Source organism: Rhineura floridana, chromosome 9, assembly GCF_030035675.1.
Source record: "Rhineura floridana isolate rRhiFlo1 chromosome 9, rRhiFlo1.hap2, whole genome shotgun sequence".
Taxonomy (NCBI): Eukaryota; Metazoa; Chordata; class Lepidosauria; order Squamata; family Rhineuridae; genus Rhineura; species Rhineura floridana.
This window is the reverse complement of record NC_084488.1, coordinates 113,043,977-113,069,040: the sequence shown is the minus strand read 5'-3', so window position 1 is coordinate 113,069,040 and position 25,064 is coordinate 113,043,977. Positions and strand designations below refer to the sequence as shown.

Genomic DNA, 25,064 nt, shown 5'->3' with positions numbered 1-25,064 from the left:
GTACTCAGATACTGCCTCTTGCTTGCTTGGATGGGGTGTGTGAATGTGTGTAGAAACTAGCCTACTAGGACAAAGGTAAAATTCACATTCATTGCTCTGCCCATTTTTGCTGTAGACCCTGCCCACCGCTGGCATGCAGCCCTGGGAAGGTCTCCCAGAAAGGATATGCAGCTCTTGGATTGAAGAAGGTCCCCCCTTTACGCCTTATAAAACAAAACCATGTGAAAGAGCCCGCTTGGGAGAACAGAACTGAATTTTATTCAGACACCGTTACAAGACTACAGGGACCCCAGAGGAGATCAGAGGAATTTGAGAGCCTTGACTTTGAAGTCTCCTTCCACCGCAATGTATTCGATGGTCTTCAGGCCCAGCCGGTTTGGGAAGGAAAACTCATGACCCTCGGCCAGTGACACCTTTATCTCCGAAGAAAGCAAGGTGAAGGAAAGCTGCAAGAAACAGAAGGAGGAATCACGACCAACCCAGGATACAAAACTTTTTTTTCCCCCATGCCCTGACAGCATTTGAAAAATTTTAATAGAATGGCAGCTGGGAGGGAGGGGTGATAATGGGGATAAATGGGGAAAGTGTGAAGAGACTTTTCAGATGGATAGATGGAAAGCAAGAGAAGGAGGCCCTGTCCACCCTTGGCTATTAATGAGTTCATGGGTCATTGTTCCCAAGTTGGTGCACCATCATCCACGCAGCAGCACTTTCCATTTTACTCCTCCACAATCTTTCTCGCAGTTTCCCCTCCACATCAGTGGGAGGTGCTTGATGGGACGTATTTGAGCTGTGTGTTGCTGTCCCTTCCCTGCAATTAGTACTTCCCCGCCCTCCACGAATTCCAGAAACCCAAATGCCGTTGTGGGCATCCATGCAGGTATTTGTTTACCTGTGCCTGTGCAAGTGTTCTGCAGTCAGGCCATTTCCCCAACACCAGCACTCCACTTTCTCCACACATATAAACGGAACCCTCCTCTGAACCAAGGATGCTCCCCCTTTTCCCTGGGAAACCTGGGGCTCTCCAGGTGTTATTGGATGAATGGTCCCATCCTGCCTGACCATTGGATAGGCTGGCTGGGGCTGATGGGAGTTGGGAGTACAACGTTACCTGGAGGACCATTAGGTTCACCTCCCCTGACAAACTCCTTCCACAATGGAGCCAGGAACCTGAGATAAGCCATCCACCTGCCTTCTCCACTCATACACACCCTTTTGATATACTGCTAAGCAGTGGTGGCTGGTAGCTCCGTGTCAGTAGGGAGGTGAAACTGGTTTTATTCCGAGCTTTCAAGGGACCGCCCAAGGTGCTTTCAGCTCTGTCAAAGTTCAGACTAAAACCCGGAGCAGATGCCACTGCCCTGCTGATGTGGAGCCACCATCTGCCATGCCGCCAAGCCCTCACCTGAACTTTGCCATCTCGCTCAAAGGGGAAGTTGGTGTCTCTCTGCTCCTCCTGCCAATCCCCCTTTTGCTTGGAGTTGCAGACAATGGTGTTCACATCTCCCTTGCTGTCAAAGCGCGGGTTGAAGTGAAGGACAAGGTGCTCACAGTCCTGGCCGAGATTCACGACAAACCTTGAAGAGGAAGACAGATACGAAACAAGAACACAAACATGAGCAGCTTACGGGACTTTGGTGATTGGGGCAGCAGCAGCAGCAGTAACTACTCTTGGGCAACCCCCTACACCAGGCACCCACATGTATGTCATGCAGCTAGAATTCCTTGTGCATGATTTGGGCTCCATGAGAACACCACTCTTAATGTTTAACAGAGCAACTTTCCATCATTCCTGGTTGCAGAGAATCATGCAGGAATTACCTGCCTGGGCCCTGGAGCTGCAGGTAGATCGATGAGGTGGCATGAGAGAGCTCAAGACCTGCTTAGTGGGCCTTCCTTTCCCCATGGGAATACATAACTCATGCCAATACCCCAACCCTACACTTCCCTTTTAATAATGTACAACGACCTTGTAAAGAAGACCAACGTTACTACCCCTAAATGAGGGGGATGGGGGATGGCAACTTGCTTAAAACTTGCCGCCCTGAGCTCATACTGGGAGGAAGGGCAGGATATCAATCAATCAATCAATTGATCAATCGATTGATTGATTGATTAATTAACCAAACAAGGTATGTCTAGCCCAGAGAAGATACAGTTAGGAGGCAGTAGGTAGCCATCTTCAAATGTTTTGAGGGGCTGGCACATTTATTTTATTGCCGAGAGCAGCCTTCCCCAACCTGGTGCTCTCCAGATGCTTTGGACTGGAACTCCCATCAGCCCCAGCCAGCATACCTAATGGTTAAGGATAATGGGAGTTGAGTTGTAGTCCAACAACATGTGGAGGGCACCAGGTTGGGGGAAGGCTGTCCCAGAGAGCAGGAACCAAATCAATGGGTTCAACTGGCAAGAAAGGGGATTTCACATACATATTAGCACGGGTGGGGAACCTTTTTCACCGCGAGGGCTGCATTCTCTTCTGGGCAACCTGCTGAGGGCCACATGCCAATGGTGGGTGTGGTCAGAGGCAAAGGAGGGCAGATCAATGAATATAAATTTTATCTGTGTACAGTAGGGTACTTTCTAAACTCCGTACGCCCCTCTCCATTCTCCAGCCAAACAATCAACAGGCATCGTCAGATTTTATTTATTTATTTATTAAATTTATTGCCACTCTTCCTCCCAGAAGGAGCCCAGAGCGGCAAACAAAAAAATTAAAAGCACTTTAAAACATCTTAAAAACAAAAGACTTTAAAACATAACATCTTTAAAAACATATTAAAGCAAAACTTCTTAAAAACATCTTTAAAAAAAACTTTTAAAACTTCCTAAAAAGCAGTTCCAGCACACAGGCAGACTGGGATAGGTCTCAACTTAAAAGGGTTGTTGAAAGAAGAGGAAAGTCTTCAAAAGGCGCCGAAAAGATAACAGAGATGGTGCCTGTCTAATATTTAAGGGGAGGGAATTTCACAGGGTAGGTGCCGCCACACTAAAGGTCTGCTTCCTATGTTGTGTGGAACGGACCTCCTGATAAGATGGTATCTGCAGGAGGCCCTCACCTGCAGAGCGCAGCGATCAATTAGTATATAAGGGGTGAGACAATCTGTCAGGTATCCTGGTTCAAGAACACATTCTAGCCAGGCAAAACACTCAGAGTGTGAAACAGACCCAGGGAGGGATATGGCTTGGGGAGAGTTCTGAGGGCCAGACAGACAGGTGTGGAGAGCCGCGTTCGGTCCTTGTGCCTAAGGTTCCTCATTAACACATTAGCAAACACACCCTGACAACAAGAGGTGTTTGACGATGGACCAGCTGCCTCTCATGGTGCCATCTGAAGGGCTGCTGCTGCCTAGCCCCTACCTGATGGCCTGGGGGGGCATTTCCTTCCTTCTCAACTTACTCTTTGGCATCTGGCAAGATCTTTCCCTTCACTTGGACCGTCTCTCCATCCTGAAGTTTCAACTGGGTAGCAACAAGTCCCTGCAGGAGGGGAAAAGAGACACATTTTCAGCTGCAGTGGTGGCATGATGAGATTTAGCAGAGGATGGGGAGGGAAATTCATGCTCTTACAGTCTTACGCCTAGAAAGACGGTGAGCCCGTGGGCCATGATGGAGCACAACTTCCACTTGCTACAAGACAGGTCAAAAAGAAGCGGGCAGCAATACATAAATAGACAAGCATATGCCTGGCACCCCAGTTCTGAGAGCAGACGTGGGGAACCTTTTTAAGCGGAGGGCCACATTCTCTTCCTGGCAACCTTCCAGGGGCCACGTGCAAGTGGTGGGTGGGGCCAGAGGGAAAAGTGGGCAGAGCTACAAATAGAATTTATACCGTAGGGTAGTTTCTTTGTATTGTACTCTGCACAGGAGGGTGCATACCCCTCTCCGTCCAGGTGACCTAGAGACACTATCAGAGTTGAAGGATATACTGCAGCCAGCCAACAAAACAAACAAGGTGCGAAGCAAGGCTGGTGAGGGGTGTGGTCTGGGGAGGGTCCCAAAGGCCACAGTAAGGGCTTCTTAGGGGACGGGCCATAGCTCAGGCGCAGAGCATCTGCCTTGCATGCAGAAGGTCCCAGGTTCAGTTCCTGGCACCTTCGGGTAAGGCTGGGACCAATCTCTACCTGAAACCCTGGAGAGGCCCCACCAGTCAGCATAGGCCAAAGAGCGGCGACATAGCAGCCATCCGTGGACCCCGAGTCATTGTGTGGCTCGTGAGTCAGGGGTCTACTTGTGAGTACACAATACCTGAAACTCCTTTACTACCGTCAGCTGTGGTCAAGGAGGCCAGAGTATTGTTGTGAGTTTGGGGGCTGAAATGGATAATTTCTGTGAGTCCCCTTCCAGCGTCTGATTTGGAATCCTGTGCCTTGGGGTGAGAAACTGGCTCTGCTGGTCAGAGGAGTTTCTTTGTTAAGCTAATAGAGTGGCCAGGTTGTTAATGGTACTTTTAGGTGCCCAGCAACTGGTGAATGAGCGAGGAAGATCCTTTTGTCATTGAAAGTCTTCAGGAGAGCCTTCCCCTACCTCCTGGCAGCTAGCAGAGGTGTGTGCTTTGAGTGTGTGTAGAGTGTCTCTAGAGAAAGGCTGAGAACTGGAGGCAGGCAGAGGGGCTATCCCTCTGCACCATGGCTTTAGAATGCCTCCTGCAACCCAGATGGAAAAGCTGGATATTGGACTGCTGATGCCTTGAACCCCTCCATCCTAAGCTCAGGTTGGAATGTGTGTAAATAAATAAACCATATTTCATAAAGACACCACAGTCTCCACTGACCTTCTTCCCAAGGAAACCAAACCCAAGGTGAGCGCAGGAACCCCTGGAAATCTCACCGCTTGGAGATTGGGGTGGTGCGCAACAGTATATAAGGTCTTCCTCTGGCGCCAGCACAGATATCTGGCTCCTTGTTTTTGATTCTAGTATCCTCTCCTTGCTGTGCTGTGCCTTGCCTAAACGCCCTGTGATACTGGCCTTGGGCTGTTGCCTGACCTTGCTTCTGGATCACATTTAGACCTAGCTTGATTCTCTGCACTGGACCTTGGCTTGCTTGGACTGGGCTGCACCTTCAGGCCTGCCTGTGCTGGTACATGTTTTGGTGAGAGGCTTATACCTTCTGGGACTGCAACTCTAGCCCCTGAAGATGCCTCCTGGAGTGTGTCAAAATGGCAGGTGGCCACTATGGATGGGAGCCAAGCTTCGGACGCTGAACAAATCCCACAATAGCTGTTTTCTGAACACAGGCTTCTGGTTATCTGCAACTGGATTAATCTTCTTTTGCCCAGCTATCTATACAGATGGTAAGGCCCAACCACTATCCTTGCGAATATGAAGGGGGTTATAACTGTGGTAGACAAACTTGGTATACAGACTCTTAGGGAGTTAAGCACCAATGCATGTTACAAGTGACCTGAATCAGTGGGGGGTGATAGGCAGAAAGGCAATCTATTCTTCCCTCTGCTGATTCCTCCTCTAAATCGTTTGTTGCTTTTGCAGGCTTTGCTCCTCCTCTTCCTCCCTGTCTTTCTTCTCAGTTAGTAATGGCTCCCTGAGTACAAGCCACATGGTTGCTTCAGCATGTGTGAGTTTACCTCTTTATAGTAATAAACCTTAAGCTGATACAGGAAAGCAAGATGGCGCAGCAAGCAGCTGTGTTTGCTTGAGAGCTGCGGCTTGTCTCAATTTTTATCACTTATTTTAATTACTTTTATCTATTTTTATTAAGAATCTTCTGTTTTTAGTCCTATAGCTTGTTAGCTTTTAGTCCTTTTACTCTGTTTTTAGGAAATCAGTAGGAGCCTCTGGGAGTCTCCTATTTCTGAGCATTCTATCTGTCTGCCCACTGGCTTTTGTTTGTTTTGTTTAAACTACACTGCCAAGGAAGCTGGGAACAGGAAAGCATTTTATCAAGAACACTACTTGCCGCTCCATTATTTATGGGAAAGAGCTGGAAGGAGGTCGACACAAGGTTGATACCGTAGACATCCTCTCGACTTTATGTGGGGGGGTTGCATTTACTCAGAACAGCAGCGACTGATTAATTACTGAAAAATGAACCTTTGAGAATTACAGATAAGGAAGTTTTATTCTACCCTACTTTGACTTCTAATCCCAGAAGGCTTCGATTATTTAACTAAGGGCCTAGCCTTTGTGGGAGTCACTGCAGTTATTGCCTCGACATAACTAATGGGTTATACCAGAGAAAATTACAAGCAATTGGGGCTGGCCCCGGTGACGGAAGATGTCTCCTCCGTTGTCAAGTCTCACCGCCAATCAAAAATCACTGACTTTCTTAGTCCCATTCTGGAAGAAAGAACTAACCTTGATCCCATTGTTACACCAAATGAGGATGAGATTTTAGATTGGTCCTTGGGTCCGCTGTGTATGACAAAGAACCTTGTCTGGGTATCTCAAGAGAAAGTTAGGCATAGCTTAGCTGAGAAGCTGGCAACGGCAAAGGAAGTGCCTCCTGAATCCAAGCCCCATGGAAGCCCTAACTATTACATTCTCCTAGTAGCATTGAAAATGGAAATGGACTACCTTCAAGTCGATCCCGACTTACGGCAACCCTATGAATAGGGTTTTCATAGTAAGTGGTATTCAGAGGGGGTTTACCATGGCCTCCCTCTGAGGCTAGTCCTCCCCAGCTGGCTAGGGCCTGCTCAGCTTGCCACCGCTGCACAAGCCAACCCCTTCCTTGTCCGCAACTGGGGGCAACTGGGCTCCTTGGGACTCTGCAGCTTGCCCACGGCTGCACAGGTGGCAGGGCACGTAACCCCTGAGCCACTCACTGTGGGGTGATCTTTAGCTGGCCCTTGACACCCAGGAGACACGAGTGGGAATTTGAACTCACAGACTCTGGACTAAGGATAAATCCAACTTGCCTTCCGCACACTTGCCTATTCACTCTGCTCATCTTATCAATTATAAGGATTCTCATTTCCACCTTGCTGTTAATTTGCTTTGCAACCAACGTGAGTTGATCCAGAATCTGTTCACTGGATGGGCAGATGATATTGCCCAGATCAAAATGTTCCTTTCAGAGTGCAAAGAGCTCCTAACAACCTTAACAGATCTGGTGCTATGCACTCAAAAGTGGGCTGTAACTCTAAAAGCAATGAACGCAGTTCACAAGCAAAGGATCCCTCCAACCTATGCTGACATTTCAGCAAACGAGTTTCCCACTCCAGTGTCACACCCTGGACCACTGAGTGAAATCCCTGATAGCAGGGGAAGTAAGGAAAAATCCCTAGGTCCGGTTAACAAGAAACCCAGGTCAAAAATAAGCAATCCTGTTATTCGTCGTACCAAAAAACCCAAAAATATCAAAATCACGACTAAGCCTAAAAATTCAGCTAGAATGAATTTTAACAGGCTATTCAAGCTACTGGAAGGAAAAGACAGGAATCAAAACATACCCTCCAAGAAGCACAACAATAAGGGATCCATGGACTCACTCCGGCAAACATGCTCACCCCTGAAGCCAGACCAGCTCATCCACCAGTCTACTACTGACGTTCTAGGTATCATCCAGGTCCTGTGGTCAATCGGACAGTTCTCTAGTGTGACAACTCCCACTCCCTTGGAGAAACTGCAGCGAAACTGCAGCAAACCTATCCCTTGGATTGCTCCCTGGAAACTTCATCCTGGCATCTCCAGCTCCAGAATCAAAACCTGGTCTTCACCAACTATCCTAAGCCAAAGGGCTTGCTTATTCAATCCGAGCATATAGTTCACTTTGTACAGATCACCAGAGATGTCAGTGCGATCGCCTTAGATTCAGATGTTATACGGAAGGTATCTTTTCTATAACTATTACTCTGCCCGGGCAATTATAACTTTTGCTTCACCCCATTTAGCAGCTGGAGCCTATAGCGCTAAACAAGCATTCCTCAGTAGAGGCATGAGAGTCTGCAGGCATTTTAAGGATATGTCCCCAGCTCCCTCCCTTGGGCCCTTGAGGAATCAAAAGGTTCCCCCTCCTGGCCCTTCAACAAGCCCCCCCCCCAATTGGGATACTGATAGAAATTACTGCGGCTTACAATCCACTCCCAGTATCTCAACATCAACTAAGTAAATTTAGCTCTAACGTAGACTCTTCTGGGTCCATTAATTATGTTGAGATAGCTGGGCTCAGTAACATCTGCTGCCGCAGAGGACTTCATTAAAGAAGAACTTATGCTTATTGACAGCTTTAGCATCCTGACTACACAAGAACAAAAGACGATTTTGCCAAGACTCTCTACAAAAATTACTAAAAAACAAACTCCAACAGCGCGCTGAGATTCCCTTTGGTTTAAACAGTCAAAAAGATCATGCCCTTAAGAAGACCCATGGAACTACCTCTTGGAATAAAGGAAGCCTTTCAGGAAGGGGCGAGTTTTTAGATCTTAACCCTTAAACCCTGCCCCAGTGTGAAGGGAAATCTGGCCCTAAGTCCCAAGATCCTGGTACTAAAACCTTCCAAGCAACCTAATTCTTTTGTCTCCCCTAAGAAAGGGGAGTGAAGCCCTGCGCCTGCTTCATATGATGCTAACCACTGTGAACCTGAAGCAGAGCTTGGAAAAGTTACTTTTTTGAACTACAATTCCCATCAGCCCAATCCAGTGGCCATGCTGGCTGGGGCTGATGGGAGTTGTAGTTTAAAAAAAGTAACTTTTCCAAGCTCTGACCTGAAGCAATAAAAACTCCTGTCGCCAATCTTAAAGTCTGTAGCCCTAAGAAATACAACTGGCTCGCCGTTCAACAGCTGGAACGACATGAAATCGGATCTCAAAACACGAGCGATCAGCATAGGCCATCCTCTGAAACTTTGAGCCCCCAGGCGTTTTAGCATGTGTTATTAAATTGCTTTTAAAAATGTGTCTTTTAAATTTGTATATTTGCTTTTAATGTTTTTAATTGTTGTAAACCGCCCAGAGAGCTTCGGCTATGGGGCGGTATATAAATGCAATAAATAAGTTCAAATACCCAATTGTTGTGTGCTGAGTAATATGGAGGGCGGCCTGCACACAATACAGGAATTAGACAAGTGATTCTCAAATGGTGCTCCCAGGCACACTGGTGCGCCCCAAGAGGTGGCTAGGTGTGCCTCAAATATTATGAAAGTATATTTTAAAAATGAGAAGAAACCCATTTGTATAGGGTAAGTAACAGTTTTCTATAGTTTAAGTTATTTTTATTCATAGTTTAAAATATATTATTTTTAATTTTGTACACTGTGCGCCATAAAATTTTTATATGTTTTACAATGCGCCACGAACCAAAAATGTTTGAGAACCACTGAATTAGACTAAGACCAGCCGAGGTCCAAATCTAAACCTGCAGCCACAAGGAGGAAAACATCACGTGAAATTGGAGATATTTTAAATAATGTTGACTGGAAGGGCAATTTTCAGGAAGTACGTAGTCCAGCAGAGTGCCAGCAATTGCTCAAAACTTCAGAGCAGTAATGGAACAACTTACTGGAAGCTCCTTTTAACCCCCTGCCGCATGAAGAAGTACTTAAGACCTACCCCTATTGGCAGTTACTGCACCACGGTGCTATTAAGCTCCTTTCATGGAACATTGCTGACTGGGCCTCTAAGAAGTCAAATCCTCTGTTTAAAGAGTACATAGATAATTTGATATAATTCTGCTCCAAGAGACTTAGGCAAGAACCTCAGTGGAGATGGACGGGTTTGTTACAAACGATCTCCAGGCCACTGTAGGGGAAAAGCGAGGAAGAGCTAAGGGAGGCCTGCCTCTCCTGGTCTCCACAAAATTTCAGGGCACAGTAACTAAATTAGACCCATGTGATCAATGGGCCTTGACTTGCATTGTAATCTAAACCCCTTAATTCCAGTGTTCGATGAGGATATATCCAAAGAAAAGAAACGGTCAATAGATGTTAGCCTGGCAAAAGGACAAGATAATGGATGGGGTGAAACGTGGCCACCCGAGCGGATCATTGCCACGTATGATCCAGCCTCCTGGGCACAGGATGGTATGTATGGGTACAGGACTCCTATTTATTTATTGAATAGATTGATTAGGTTACAAGCCGTAGTAGAAATTCGTATACATGGGCTGTATTATGCCAAGGTAACAGGTGCCAGTCCAGTTTACTGGTAAAATTGAATAAGCGGTGGAACCACAAATCCAATAGTGGCCTTTTAAAGCTGGTATCTCTCTGTAGTTAAACAATGACCCTGTGAGTCGGGAGGGTATATAATATGATTCATTACCAAGAGGACTTAAAACTGCTTGTTCTGTGGTACATTTCCATAATTCAGTTTCATTTTTCCACGTGCAAGTACATCCTGGTCGGGTATGGTTAGTAACTGCCCAATACTTTTGAAATCCTCTCACTATCGTCCCATTTGAATGATGCCACACCCACTCCTTTTTATGAAGAGATTGATTCTTGCTACTCCTAAACCAAGCACATAGTCGCCCTGTTGCAGTTTGTTCTTCCCAATATGTACGACATGCATATATATCTTTTACTCCCTCCTTCCTCATCCAAGTACATGGAGCCCAAGTGTCGTCTTTTAATTGTATGTGCGTCCCATTATTCCACAGGGCACAGGGAGTAACAGTCTTCCCCGGCCCTGGATAATGTTTGGTAGTGTATTGGAGAGTCCAATTGCATTTACTATTTCCCAATTCCTGAATTGGAAGGGTGATATTCTGGGAAACGCAATACTGGCCCTTGGGAGTCCATTTTAGATTCCACCATAGTCTGGTTTCCCAGGTTCCTGTCCCATTATGTACCTCACTACGGTTACTTAGTAACCATTTAGGGTTGAGGGGTATTGCCATCCATGGCCACTGCGGAAACCCTTGGGGGTTTCCACAAATCCAGCAGCTTTTAAGGTAAAATACCTTAGCTACTTGGTCAGCCAGCTCAACAAATGTATTAATTTTATCTGTTGCTTCTGGTGTGGACCTGATAATTCTCGACTGCTCATTGTAAGGTCGAGATTGGTCAAGAAAGGTTACACATATTAACACAATTAAAATTAGGGAACATGATGAAACTATCCCTAGTCTAAATTGTAATACTGGATTCATGATTATAAACTGTTCCTTGTCCTGGAAAGCTTGAGTTTCAGGTCAGAGCCCGGTACACCTCTCGAGGACCACTTATCTTCGGGTTCTTGATCATTCACCCTGCCAGTTGGAGGGTCCTTCGCTACCCTCTTCCCTGGTTCCTGGATGATAAGTGGTTCAGACGCTCTCTTTATACGGGAAACATGGATCCATTTGTCGCTCGCAAATACTTTTACGGCTGCCTCCGTCACGAGGGCGACTTGCTTTTCTGGTCCCCAAGTTGGCAGAAGGGGCTCCTTTTTCCACTGCTTGACCCGGATCCAATCGCCTGGACGGTAATTATGGATTGCCAAATCTAATGGAAGTCTCTGGAATTCCCGACTATATCTGTGGAGAGAGGAGAGAACATCCTGCAAGGCAATTACATACTCTTTTAGCTGTTTTGCGCCCACATCCCCTGTTATGGGAACCCTTTCTGTCCGGGGTCGTGACTCAAGGGGAGGTCGTCCGAAAAGGGACTCAAATGGTGTCAATTTAGTCTTTCCCCTGGGAGTGTTCCGCATAATGGTCAGAGTCAAAGGTAAAGCTTGGACCCATTTTAGTGATGTCTCTTGGCAAACCTTGGTCAGCAATGTCTTAATTGTCCGATTGGCGCGTTCCACCTGACCGGATGATTGGGGCCGCCAAGGGGTATGTAACTTCCAGTCAAACCCCAGAGTGGAACTTATGTTCTTCACAATTTGACTTATGAAATGAGGTCCTTGATCTGATTCAAAAGTCTCTGGTAGGGAATATCGTGGGATGATTTCCTTCAGTAGGATTTTAGCAACAGTAGTTGCAGTGGCATTACGAGTGGGAAACGCTTCTGGCCACCCCGTTAGTTGGTCAACGATTACCAACAAATACTTATAGCCTTGGTTGCGAGGCAACTCCGCAAAATCGATTTGCAACCTTTGGAACGGATAATATGCCCATGATCTTCCTCCCATTGGCGTAGGAGGCTTCGGTGCTGGGTTGACTGCTGCACAAATAGCACAGTTGAATACGGCTCTTTTTGTTTCTTCATACAGTCCTGGTGCAACGATCTGACGGATTAGGAGATCTCCCAACGCGTTTCCACCCAAATGCGTTTGCGCATGTAAGTCCTGTATAAGTTGACGAAGGATCTGCCGTGGGACGATGATTTGTCCAGTTGGTATCTGCCACCATCCGGATTCTAGTTTTATAGCCTTTTGACCTCGTGCTTTTTCCTCTTCTTTCTGGGAGTATTCTGGCACCTTGGTGGGAAGAGGTATTTGGATTGCACATATTGCTGCCGTGTGACCATTGTCTTCCTTTGCCTTTTGGTCCGCGAATTGATTTCCCTGTCTCCATGTCGGATTTTTGTCCTTTCCGTGAGCTAACACATGCACTATGGACACTCTTTTTGGCTCCTGTATGGCATCCAAAAATTTGATAATCTGTTCTCGATGTTCCACCGGCTGTCCTCCACTCTTCATATATCCCCTTTCTTTCCATATCATTCCAAAGGCATGGGCTGTTTGGAAGACGTATTTTGAGTCTGTATAGATGGTCACACTTTGATCCTTCATCATCTTTAATGCTTCTATTGCTGCTGTTAACTCTGCTACTTGGGCGGAGTATGTCGAAGGTAGCTGGCCACTTTTAAGAACCTTCATGTCTTCACATATTGCGTATCCTGTTTTCCTCTTTCCGTTGATTACCGGGGAACTCCCATCAATGAACACGTGCCTTCCATCTATTGGTTGGTCTGTCAAGTCAATTCTTGGGCATAGGGTGGTGTCTAAGGTCTCAATGCAATCATGCTCGAGCTCTCCTGGCTCCGGTAAAAGTGTTGCTGGGTTCAGAGTGTTGCATGTTTTTAGTGCTAAGTCTGGTCGGCCCAGCAGTTGTTGTTCGTATTGAGTTTGGCGACTTGGACTTAAAACCTTTGATGCTGCTTCTCCTAGGATCCTACGGAGGTCATGAGGGCCAAGGACTGTTACTGGCGCGCCCATCATGATTTTCTCAGCTTTTGTTAGCACCACTGCTGTGGCTGCAACAATCCTCAGACAAGCAGGCCACCCTTGGGCTACTGGATCTAATTTTGATGAGTAATATCCCACTGGAAGGTGGTCAGGTCCCACTTTCTGTGTCAGCACTCCCATTGCCATGCCTTTTCGTTCTGCCACATACAGTCTGTAAGGTTTACTTCCATTGGGCAAGGCAAGAGCTGGAGCTTGTTGCAACACACTTTTAATCTTCTGGAATGACTTTTCACATTCTTTCGTCCAGTGCCACTTGGAGTCCTTCTTGAGGAGTTCGTACAAAGGTCCGACGTATTCACTGTACCCTGGGATCCATTGTCGGCAAAACCCTGTCAGTCCCAGGAAGGATCTTAAAGTCTTAATGTCCCTTGGTGGTGGGACAGCACAAATAGCCCTCTTTCGCTCATCAGATAGCCGGCGCCCTTGGGATGAGACCTGGTACCTTAGATAAGTCACCTCCTTCTGATTCCATTGGACCTTTTCTCTCGAAACTTGGTACCCGCAGTTATGCAAGTAGTTTAACAGGTGCTTTCCATCTTCAATGCAGGCTTCTTCTGTGGGGCTGCATATTAGCAAGTCATCCACATAAACCAGCAACGTTGATGGTCTCTTTTCTTGGTACCATCCAGACAGGTCCTTCTGTAGTGCCTTGGTAAATTCGCTTGGTGAGCTGACAAATCCTTGTGGGAGCACGCCCCAAGTGAGCTGGCAGGCCCGTGGTTCCTCCGGGGTTTCCCATTGGAAGGCGAATAGATCTTGGCTATCCTCATGTAGTGGGATGGAGAAGAAGGCGTCTTTCAAATCGAGGACGGTGAATGTAGTAGATGTGAAGGGTACATATGACAACAGGGTGTGTGGATTTGGTACAACGGGCATATCTTCCAGGACTTTTTCATTGATTATTCTCAAGTCTTGGACTAACCTATACTGGCCTGGCCGTCCTTCCTTGGGGACTCCGAATATCGGGGTGTTGTGTGGGCTAGTGGTCTGGTGTACCCATCCGTATTCCAAGAACAAAATGATCATTTTGTTTAAGCTCTGTCGGACCTCCGCCCTTAGGGGAAACTGCTTTACTGGTGTTGGGGCGGTCCCTGGTTTTAATCTTACTTGAACTGGAGTAGCATTCTTTGCCCTTGCCGGATTATCTTTTCTTGCCCATACGTCTGGGTGTACACTAGGAATCGTCAAAGGTTCTTGTTGTATATTCTTCTCTTTTATTCCTGCGAGTCCCATTTGGAAGGCACATTCATTCCGCTTGGGAACCTGTACATGTAATTCGTTGTCCTGGAATGTGATGCGAACCTGCAGCTTACTTAGAATATCGCGGCCAAAAATGGGGAGTGGGCATTCTGATGATATCAGGAATTGATGACTGAACTCGGTCCCTTTATCGTGGAACCTGACGGCCAGGGGTTGTGAGACGGGTATCCTCTGCTTGTTGCCTTCTATTCCCATCACGGTAGCAACTTGAGACGTAAGGGGTATCTTTTGACGGGAACAGGTCCGGGGCATCATTGAAAAAGAGGCTCCTGTATCTATCAGTCCTTGTAATGGATTTCCATTGACTGTTAGCTTTAGCATAGGTTCTGCCTGCGGACCCCCCTTATATCCCGTCCACCTTCATTCAGAGTCGTATTCCTCCGTAAATTGCGCCATCTCCTTGGGTGGACCCTTCCGCCCTGATTGTTCTGTCCTTTTGTCCTCCTGCCATAACTGGTGGTCAGCTCCCCATTCCCGGTTCTCAGTGATCCTCACACTACAATCCCGAGCCCAATGGCCCCTTCTTAGACATCGGGCGCACTGATCTTTAAGTAGCGGGGGGCGGCTCCGGGTTTCCTGTTGGCTGGTGCGGGAGGGGGTGTGCCTCAGGGGTCCATACCCCCCTCTTGTACCTTGAGTGGCCTGGGTGACCCCTTCCACAATTGCGGCTGCCATCATACCATATTCCTTCTTCCTGACTTTCCCTTCTTCCTTCTTCACTTGCTCCTCCCTATTTACATACACCTTGTACGCAATCTCCACTATCTGTCCCATACGCATGCCCATCACTCCCTCTATCTTCTGTAACTTTTTTCTAATATCTGAGCAGCTCTGACCAATAAATAGGGTGATCAGCAGTCTCTGATTGTCCTCCGAATCCGGGTCTAAAGCCGTATATTTCCGCATTGTGGTGGTTAATCTTTCCAGAAACACAGAGGGTGATTCTTTTGGGTCCTGCTGTACCTGGTACAATTTAGACATATTCATTGGCTTTGGTATGGCATTCCTTACTCCATACAGAATGAGCCTTTTGTAATTTATTAACTGTGGGTGAGCCACGCCTGGGGTGCGTATCCACCCCGGGTCCACTATGGGGAGGACCACTTCAGGTGCCAGATCCGCGGCATTATTTCCTGCCCTTTGGTTTCGGGCTGCCTCTGTCCGCGCCTGGGAAAGGACGAGGCTCTTTTCTTCTTGGGTCAACAACATATTTAAAAGTGTCTGTATATCTACCCAAATGGGATTGTGGTTGGCAGAAATGGAGTCCCACATCTGGTAGTGTTTATCTGGATCGTCTCTTAGCCCTGGCATTTGATTCTTCCAATTGAATAAGTCTGAAGTGGAAAATGGGGCATGCACAAACGCGACCTGGGCATTTGCGTTCAACACCTCCCTCATTGGTGCCACAAAATTTATTTCCGAAACTGAGTTGGATCTATTCCTCCCGTATTGCTGTCCTCCTCTTAATGTCATGGGATCCTCCATTGTCTTTATTGCATTTATCAGCTCTTGTCTTTTCTTTGCAGTAACCACGGGTAACTCCTCCTGTTCTCTCTCTGCCAATTTCTCATAGAGTTTTCACATGTTTTCGTGTGCCGCATCACGTTCCCTTTGGGTCTGAGCCAACTCCTCCCGCAGATCCCTGAACCTGAACTAACATTTGCAGGAAGGGATTCTGAGGAACTAAGACAAATAGTGGTAACGAGAGAGGAAGTTCTAAGCTTAATGGACAATATAAAAACTGACAAATCACCGGGCCCGGATGGCATCCACCCGAGAGTTCTCAAAGAACTCAAATGTGAAATTGCTGATCTGCTAACTAAAATATGTAACTTGTCCCTTGGGTCCTCCTCTGTGCCTGAGGACTGGAAAGTGGCAAATGTAACGCCAATCTTCAAAAAGGGATCCAGAGGGGATCCCGAAAATTACAGGCCAGTTAGCTTAACTTCTGTCCCTGGAAAACTGGTAGAAAGTATTATTAAAGCTAGATTAACTAAGCACATAGAAGAACAAGCCTTGCTGAAGCAGAGCCAGCATGGCTTCTGCAAGGGAAAGTCCTGTCTCAGTAACCTATTAGAATTCTTTGAGAGTGTCAACAAGCATATAGATAGAGGTGATCCAGTGGACATAGTGTACTTAGACTTTCAAAAAGCGTTTGACAAGGTACCTCACCAAAGGCTTCTGAGGAAGCTTAGCAGTCATGGAATAAGAGGAGAGGTCCTCTTGTGGATAAGGAATTGGTTAAGAAGCAGAAAGCAGAGAGTAGGAATAAATGGACAGTTCTCCCAATGGAGGGCTGTAGAAAGTGGAGTCCCTCAAGGATCGGTATTGGGACCTGTACTTTTCAACTTGTTCATTAATGACCTAGAATTAGGAGTGAGCAGTGAAGTGGCCAAGTTTGCTGACGACACTAAATTGTTCAGGGTTGTTAAAACAAAAAGGGATTGCGAAGAGCTCCAAAAAGACCTCTCCAAACTGAGTGAATGGGCAGAAAAATGGCAAATGCAATTCAATATAAACAAGTGTAAAATTATGCATATTGGAGCAAACAATCTTAATTTCACATATACGCTCATGGGGTCTGAACTGGCGGTGACCGACCAGGAGAGAGACCTCGGGGTTGTAGTGGACAGCACGATGAAAATGTCGACCCAGTGTGCGGCAGCTGTGAAAAAGGCAAATTCCATGCTAGGGATAATTAGGAAAGGTATTGAAAATAAAACAGCCAATATCATAATGCCGTTGTATAAATCTATGGTGCGGCCGCATTTGGAATATTGTGTACAGTTCTGGTCGCCTCATCTCAAAAAGGATATTCTAGAGTTGGAAAAGGTTCAGAAGAGGGCAACCAGAATGATCAAGGGGATGGAGCGACTCCCTTATGAGGAAAGGTTGCAGCATTTGGGGCTTTTTAGTTTAGAGAAAAGGCGGGTCAGAGGAGACATGATAGAAGTGTATAAAATTATGCATGGCATTAAGAAAGTGGATAGAGAAAAGTTCTTCTCCCTCTCTCATAATACTAGAACTCGTGGACATTCAAAGAAGCTGAATGTTGGAAGATTCAGGACAGACAAAAGGAAGTACTTCTTTACTCAGCGCATAGTTAAACTATGGAATTTGCTCCCACAAGATGCAGTAATGGCCACCAGCTTGGATGGCTTTAAAAGAAGATTAGACAAATTCATGGAGGACAGGGCTATCAATGGCTACTAGCCATGATGGCTGTGCTCTGCCACCCTAGTCAGAGGCAGCATGCTTCTGAAAACCAGTTGCCGGAAGCCTCAGGAGGGGAGAGTGTTCTTGCACTCGGGTCCTGCTTGCGGGCTTCCCCCAGGCACCTGGTTGGCCACTGTGAGAACAGGATGCTGGACTAGATGGGCCACTGGCCTGATCCAGCAGGCTCTTCTTATGTTCTTATGTTCTTATGTTCTTAACTGTCGGGACCGAGCCAACTCCTCCCGTACTCTCTCCGCTTGGTCGGGGTGCTCGGGCGGGGCAGTTGGTGGCAGAGCCCCCGCCTGGTCAGCATAGGGAGGCGGGTTCCCTGGTGGTGGCTGCGGAAGGGGCACTATTTGTTGTGGGGGGTGAGGCAGGGCTATAGCCGGGCCCTCACCTGCACCCTCTGGTGGTGCCGGTGGTGCCACGACCCTCCTCCTAATGGCCAGATCATTAAAATCATCGCTGTCTGGCAGGACAGGTTTTTCCCCTTTGGACTGAGTCATGACCATTTCCAGCGCACATTCTGTTGGCGGATTACGGCTCACTGCCCTCCACCCCTCTGCATAATGCCAAGAGTCGTCCGTCTCTGGTAAAGCATCATACAGAGTGGATATTAGGCGGCTGATTTTCTTACTGTCCCAAGTCCCACCCGGTGGCCACGAAATTCCCAATCCCACCCAATCAATCAGGCAGAAGTGCTCTAATTTCTCCGGTGTTGGTACCGGACCCCCTGCTGAAATAACCCCTATTTTGAAACTCAAGAAATTATTCAAAACACATTCAAGCGGCGTTTTCCCCAGTTTGCCCATTCCCGGTTGTCCACCCCTCCGTTTTGTCTTCTGGACTGTCCCTTTGCTTACGGCCTTCGATGCACCTTGTCCCATTCTTGGGGTCTTTTTGTGACTGAGACGAAACGACCGTCCGACAGGTGACAAAGCCCACCCTGTCTGCGTGTAACTTATGCCCAGGAAAACCCTTTTGGTCCCTGTAACCTATGCCCAGGAAAACCCTTTTGGTCCCTGTAAACTATGCCTTTTTGCCCACAAAACAGACAGGGACTTACCGACAAAAACGGAAAAGACAGACAACTTGCACTTCCCTGCTGTCGTGGCCCGGCCTCTCGCGAGGACGCGGAAAACGCACTACTGGCCGGTCCGCTCTCACTTCGGGATAACCGTTAGGATTCGTCCCGTCTCATGCACACCTCATACACACTCTTGCATCCATAAATTTCTTCGGCCCTATACCGGGCGACTTACCCCTTCCTAAGTCTGGCTTTACTCGTTTCGGTTTCTATGGAGAGGCTTGGCACTTACCCCGGCGCCCCGGCGCGTCCGTCAACCACGCGGAACAGGCCTCAATGGGGCCTGGAGCGCTCTTTCCGCTCGGCCACGTCACCTCCGGAACGCCGTGGGGCACTCAATTGCCTGTCCCTTCGTGGTCGCCACTTGTAACAAACGCCCACAATAATAGTTTTATTGTTAGGCGAGGATCCGCTCCCAAGTACAAGGTTTCAATATTACTCAAGGAACGACGAAACGGTCTTAAAAGTAAAGCCAGAGTTTTATTGAAGCACTTGCAAGTGGAGAAACGAACAAAGCCGAGTCTGCCCCTCCCTGGACGCAGCCAGGTCTTATACCCTTGGCATCACATACATTAACTGTCTGTTCAGCCTACTTCCTTATTCTCGATCTTCTCCATATAAGGTCCTTTTGGCTCTTGGCCACATTCCTGAGACTGGCGTTGTCTCTTCACTCGGTGCCATGTTTGAAACACTTGCGAAACTGGTTTTGCCAGCCCAGGTAGCTTACACAAACAAAGGGATAGCCAGGCCAGCTTATGTAAACAGCAAAGTACGTGTCTATGGAATGTTCACTAAGTCACCGGTATTGTCCTTATTTTCCTTAAGCCAAGCAAATTCTACAAAAGCCAAATAAGCATTATTTCTTGTCTATTATTCTCTACAGTAGCTTATTATCAACATTGGAACTGGACTGCCTTCAAGTCGATTCCAATTTATGGAGACCCTATGAATAGGATTTTCATGGTAAGTGGTATTCGGAGGGGGTTTACCATCACCTTCCTCTGAGGCTGAGAGGCAGTGACTGGCCCAAGGTCACCCAGAGAGCTTCATGGCTGGGTGGGGATTCAAACCCTGGTCTCTCAGGTCAGAGTCCAACTCCGTAACCAATACACCACACTGGCTCATTATCAACATTACAGACTAAGTAAAGCTACCTCAATTCCCCCAGCATTATATCTTTAAAAAGAACCACGGTACAAGGAGCTAATTAAAAAGAAAAAGAGGGAGACACTAAGCAAAGCCTGGACCCAGTTGATCCAGGCAGCTAGAAACTATGATTCTTCTCTTTTGGCATACTGTAGGGAGTGGGCAACAACTAGATCCTCCTAGGATCACCTGTTTGGTGTCTGCCAAGACATGGGAAATCCACTTTAGTGACCTCTACTCAGCAGGGCCAGACTCTGCAATAACTTCAATTATCAAGGTCCCAGGTTCAATCCCCGGGCTCTCCAGATAGGGCTGGGATAGACTTCTGTTTGAAAGCGTGGAGAGCTGCTGCCAGTCAGTGCAGACAATACTGAGCTTGATGGACCAGTGGTCTGACTCAGTATAAGGTTGCCTCCTATGTTCCTAATAGAAATAAAAAAATTACTCTACTCAAACCTGGGAAGGCTCCTGGGATTGACGGTATTGCATCTGAGCCAATAAAAATCAATATAGACTGGTGGACCCAAGTCCTGGCCTCACTTTTTATATTTATAGATCCGTCAGCTCAAATACCAACAGACTGGGGCCTGGCCATTATCATCCCAATATATAAAAAGGGTCAAAAGGATGATCCCTCCAATTACCTCCCAGTTAGTCTGCTCAGTACAGTAAGCAAGCTCTGTGCCATGCACCTGTTGGGGAAAACTTTGGGACTGGCTTGATCGGGCAAACATATTAGTTGAGGAGTAAGCCGGCTTTAGGTCCGGCCGCTCCACCACTGATCGATGTCTGATCTTACATCATCTGATCAGGAAATATAGCTGTAGGCCTAATGGAGCTCTTTTTTCAGCTTTTGTCGATTTTAAATCTGCATTTGATAGTATCTCCCGGAACAGGCTGTGGGCAAAACTGGAGGCCTCCACTCTTGATCGCAGACTATTAATATTAATTTGCACCTTGCATGAAAATAGTTCACTTAGAGTAAGGTGCAACCTGCAGGGTCATCTGTCCCTGTCGGTTCCACTCAACAGGAGTGAGACAGGGCTGCATTCTGGACCCCTTACTATTTAATTTTTATATCAACGCTCTAGTTCCAACCTTAACAAATCCAGACTTTCACCCACCCAAATTAGCGAACCGACCCATTCCTGCCTTATTGTATGCGGATGACACTATTATATTATCTTACTCAGAAGTAGGACTCAGGAGAGCTCTTGGTGCCTTTATGACACACTGTACAGAGGAGGAGCTTACAATAAACTATCAGAAGACCAACATCTTGGTCTTTCCAAAAAATATACTAAGTATAGATGGAGGGTCAAGGGGCATGATAACAGGTCAAGGAATATAAATACCTGGGCGTAGTTTTTCAAACAACTGGCCTGTGGTGAGCCCAAATTGCACATCTTTCCGAGAATGACCAAAGAACTATTTCTGCTATTCTTAGATTTTTATTTTCAAAAGGGGGTTCCTATATTACATCTGTCATCAAAGTTTTCCAGGGCAAGGTGTTGGCCCAATTAATCTATGGTTCTCAGATATGCATTTATAAAGATTTTCACTCCCTGGAGGCAATACGGTCCAAGTTTTTACGTTCCATTTTTTGTGCCCCACGTGGCATTCCCAATGCCCTACTCAGATTGGAATCTGGGCTGGTTTCTTTTGAAGCACGAGCATGGCTAAACGCATGAAGCCTTTGGCTCAAGCTAAATTTTAGACCTCAAGGACTAGCCCCTCTGATTTTAACAGATAATTTGACCTCTGGTTGGGCAAGTATGGGTGAGAAAAAGTTACATCTTTATGGGTTTTCCTCCTTAGCTCTGGTTCAGCTGGGACCTACAAAGGCTAAAGAAATTATTAATAACCAGATTAGGGATGTTGCCTTACAAGAAGACAGAGCCCAGGCCTCATATTGCCCGTTTCCAATAAGAATTTTGCACCTAAAGCTACAGATTCCTAAGTATCGTAGAGCCTTTACACTGGCTCATTTTAATTCTCTACCATCAGCCTTGCTGGAGGGGAGATATTTGTGTATTCCTTATTCCCAATGCATCTGCCCTTGTCAATCAGGTGAGGTTGAATCACTCACTCACGTCCTGTTACACTGTACATATTATAAGAACATTCGTTCCTTTTATATTGCTCTAATTTTAAAAAATTTACCAGGTAGATCTGACATATTTTATACCTCCTTCTCTCAGATTTGAGAAATGAAATAACTTTTAAAGTGGCAAAAATTTGTGTCTTAGCATGTACTATAAGGAAACAGACGGTTAATGCATCTTAACTTTAGTATACTAGATTTTATTTTATTTATTTTTAAAAGTTTGTTTATATATAAGCTATATAATTCCATCTGTTTATTTGTTTATATGTAATTCTTCTGGCTTTCTGTATTTAAATACTTGTATTTGTATGACTGGTCATTGACCATAAACAATATAGTAAAGTTTATTTCAGTCCCTGAAAAAAACAAAATCAAAGTGCCGGACTAAGGAAGTAGCAACAGTTAAGCCAGGTAAGAGATGCCTGGATTGGCTGGACACATTTTGAATTACTAGGAAGATTAGAATGCTGTGGATGTATTCAAGACAACATCCCCTCATGGCTGTAAATTTCCTCCAGGGGTTCCCAAACTGTGATCCGTGGACCACCCATGAGCCTCATTTAGGTGGCCCACGGAATGTCCACATTAAATATTCATATTAATTTTTAATTTGGTTTTTACTTATATTGTATTTTAACATGAACTATATTGAATGCAAACTGTAATGCATTAAAATGTAATGAATGAAATGAAAGAAGCAACAGGAAAGCAATGAAAAATCATGTAATATCTCACACAGTCCAGTTCAATGGCTACAACAGGCAGAAAAATCCTGAAGTGGTCTGCCAAGACAGTCGGCAATTTTCGAGTGGTCCGGGGGGGGGGGATTTGGGAACCATTGCTCCAGATTTTTTATTTTACTTTATTTTTCCTGACAGATTCTCAGCTATTGATTGGGGTAGGCAGAACTTGTATGTACTTGCCAGGAAATTTGACAAAAAGGTTGCCAGCTTTTTAGGACCAGCAGCCTGCACCAGTGTGGTGTAGTGGTAAGGTGTTGGACTACGACCTGGGAGACCAGGGTTCGAATCCCCACCTAGCCATGAAGCTCACTGGGTGACCTTGGGCCAGTCACTGCCTCTCAGCCTCATGAAAACCCTATTCGTAGGGTCGCCATAAGTCAGAATCGACTTGAAGGCAGTACATTTACATTTTAGCCTGCACCTTACTACACCTCCGTGCCCAGAATTTGCTTCCCTGGCTACTCATGTCATTCCCAGTAATATCCTTAGATTAAAAGTGGGCGTCACTTCCAAAAACTCTGTTAAGGAGCAGCCCAAAAATACTGTAAATAAATAATAGATAAATCTGGCATATTTATTTATTTATTAGATTTATATCCCGCCCTTTCTCCCAGTAGGAGCCCATTGAGATATGCCTATTTCCAAAAGGCCTTTTCAAATCCCATCTTTTCTGATAAGTCCTTAAAACCTCCTCTTCCCTTTGAGCATGCAAAACTACATTTATTAATATTTTTTTTAATTAACAAATATGCTTATAAATGCATAATACATAACAGAATGATATGAGAACCAGTGTGGCAAAGTGGTTAGACTGTCGGTCTGTGGCCTGGGAGAGCCAGGTTGAAATCCGTACTTGGCCATGAAGCTCACTGCGTGACCAGGGGCCAATCGCCATCTCTTAGCCTAACCTACCTCACAGGATTGTTGTGAGGATAAAATAGAGAGGGGGACAAACATATATGACACCTTGAGCTTCTTGAAGGAAAGGCACGATATAAAGGCAAAAATAAATAAATATTGAAAAAAATGAAATGGACTGCCTTCAAGTCGATTCCGACTTATGGGCGACCCTATGAATAGGATTTTCATGGTAAGCGGTATTCAGAGGGGTTTACCATTCCCTTCCTCTGAGGCTGAGAGGCAGTGACTGGCCCAAGGTCACCCAGTGAGCTTCATGCCTGTGTGGGGATTCGAACATTGACCAACACCTTAACCACTACACCACACTGGCTCTAAATAAATATTACACTAATGTAAATACATTGTATAGATGTATACTGTCCTGAAAGCTGTTGTTCCAAAACACTATAAACAATACCCAGTGCTCTAAAGATCTGTTTGTTTGTCCATTGCTTTCTCTTCTGTAACAGTTGTTTTGATAACACTACAATACAGTATCCCAAATTCTTTAGAGCCGTTCTGAAAATGGAGAGCTGAACTCTTTTCCCCAAGCTTTTGTGATGCTTATTTTTGCTACAAATAATAAATTGAATATTGCTTTTAGATCTCAGGGGCTATAACCTTTAGATAAGTTAATATTAACATTTTGGGATTGTTTGGTATTTGATAACCTGTCATTTAAAAAACAAGATTCCAACTTGTATTCTAATGCATTTGGATTATTAGACAGAGGCAACTACAATTTTGCAGGCATTCATCCCTTAAATTACCCTTGTCACTCCTGCAGGCAGACTTTTGACGGTAAATGCCTTCGGACAGAGAACTATCTTTTTATTTATACTAGTAAACACCATGTATATTGATGGTGTGGTATCATCTTTAACAGAGATCAGCCCTGCTGACAAAGCATAAATAAAGTTTAACAGGAACCTAGAAACAACAAGAGGGAGAAAAACAGAGATCACACACATAATGGTTAACAACTAGGAAACGAGCTAACTTTTCCCCAAGGAGATCAAACTACCTATGACTGCTTATAGGTTTCCTGCCCTGCTCAGTTCCTGTTGCTTGTATTGCCACCTCAAAACCAACAGCCTCCTGTTCTCACAGCAACAACACAGAATCCAGGACTCACACACTCCATGGTGCAATCTTGCTAGGGTCCAGCCAGGAAGCAGTGCTCTTTCCCCTCCACTCTCAGCTCTGGGACTCAGCACAGAAGCCCCTGCTGCCTTAAATAAGCTGCGGAACCTGTATCACATGACAAAAAGGGTCTGCTGTGACCGGGAAGGTCTGCTCAGATATCCAGAAATGCCAGGTGGAGAAAATCGGAGTCAAGGGGCAAAAAATGGGATGGGAACCCTGATGACAAACTCAAGCAGCTCATGCTATTTCTCCATCAATGCCACAAACCTCCAGGCTGGCACTCACTGAAACACTGGCTCATTGTCTTGTGCCTTTGATCTGGATTTCATGATGCCAGCACAAGCAGAAAGGCAGGCAACGTAAATGAACGAAAAGGATTTGG

The 25,064-nt window shown here is 46.0% G+C and overlaps 1 protein-coding gene across 2 annotated transcripts; it reads right to left on the bottom strand.

Moving 5' to 3' along the window:
- Positions 1-235: 235 nt before the first annotated feature.
- Positions 236-24,772, bottom strand: LOC133363823 (16 kDa beta-galactoside-binding lectin-like). 2 transcript variants are annotated; one of them, XM_061583352.1, is made up of 5 exons: positions 24,672-24,772; positions 11,042-11,416; positions 3,401-3,480; positions 1,406-1,577; positions 236-446 (listed from the first exon to the last, which is right to left on the bottom strand). In XM_061583352.1, exons 2-5 carry the CDS (start codon positions 11,048-11,050, stop codon positions 300-302), a joined length of 408 nt encoding a protein of 135 aa, XP_061439336.1. In that variant the 5' UTR covers positions 11,051-11,416; positions 24,672-24,772; the 3' UTR covers positions 236-299. The 2 variants fall into 2 exon arrangements, with proteins under 2 accessions (XP_061439336.1, XP_061439335.1); XM_061583351.1 differs by lacking the exon at positions 11,042-11,416 and having other exon boundaries at positions 24,672-24,768.
- Positions 24,773-25,064: the final 292 nt, after the last annotated feature.

What these genes read in the sequence shown, in the direction of transcription:
- LOC133363823 (XM_061583352.1), bottom strand. An exon ending in ATCTTGCCAGATGCCAAAGA is followed by an intron (nt 1,578 to 3,400) that starts GTAAGTTGAGAA and finishes TTCCTCTTCAAG; the next exon opens with GTTTGTCGTGAATCTCGGCC. An exon ending in AGCGAGATGGCAAAGTTCAG is followed by an intron (nt 447 to 1,405) that starts GTGAGGGCTTGG and finishes TGTTTCTTGCAG; the next exon opens with CTTTCCTTCACCTTGCTTTC.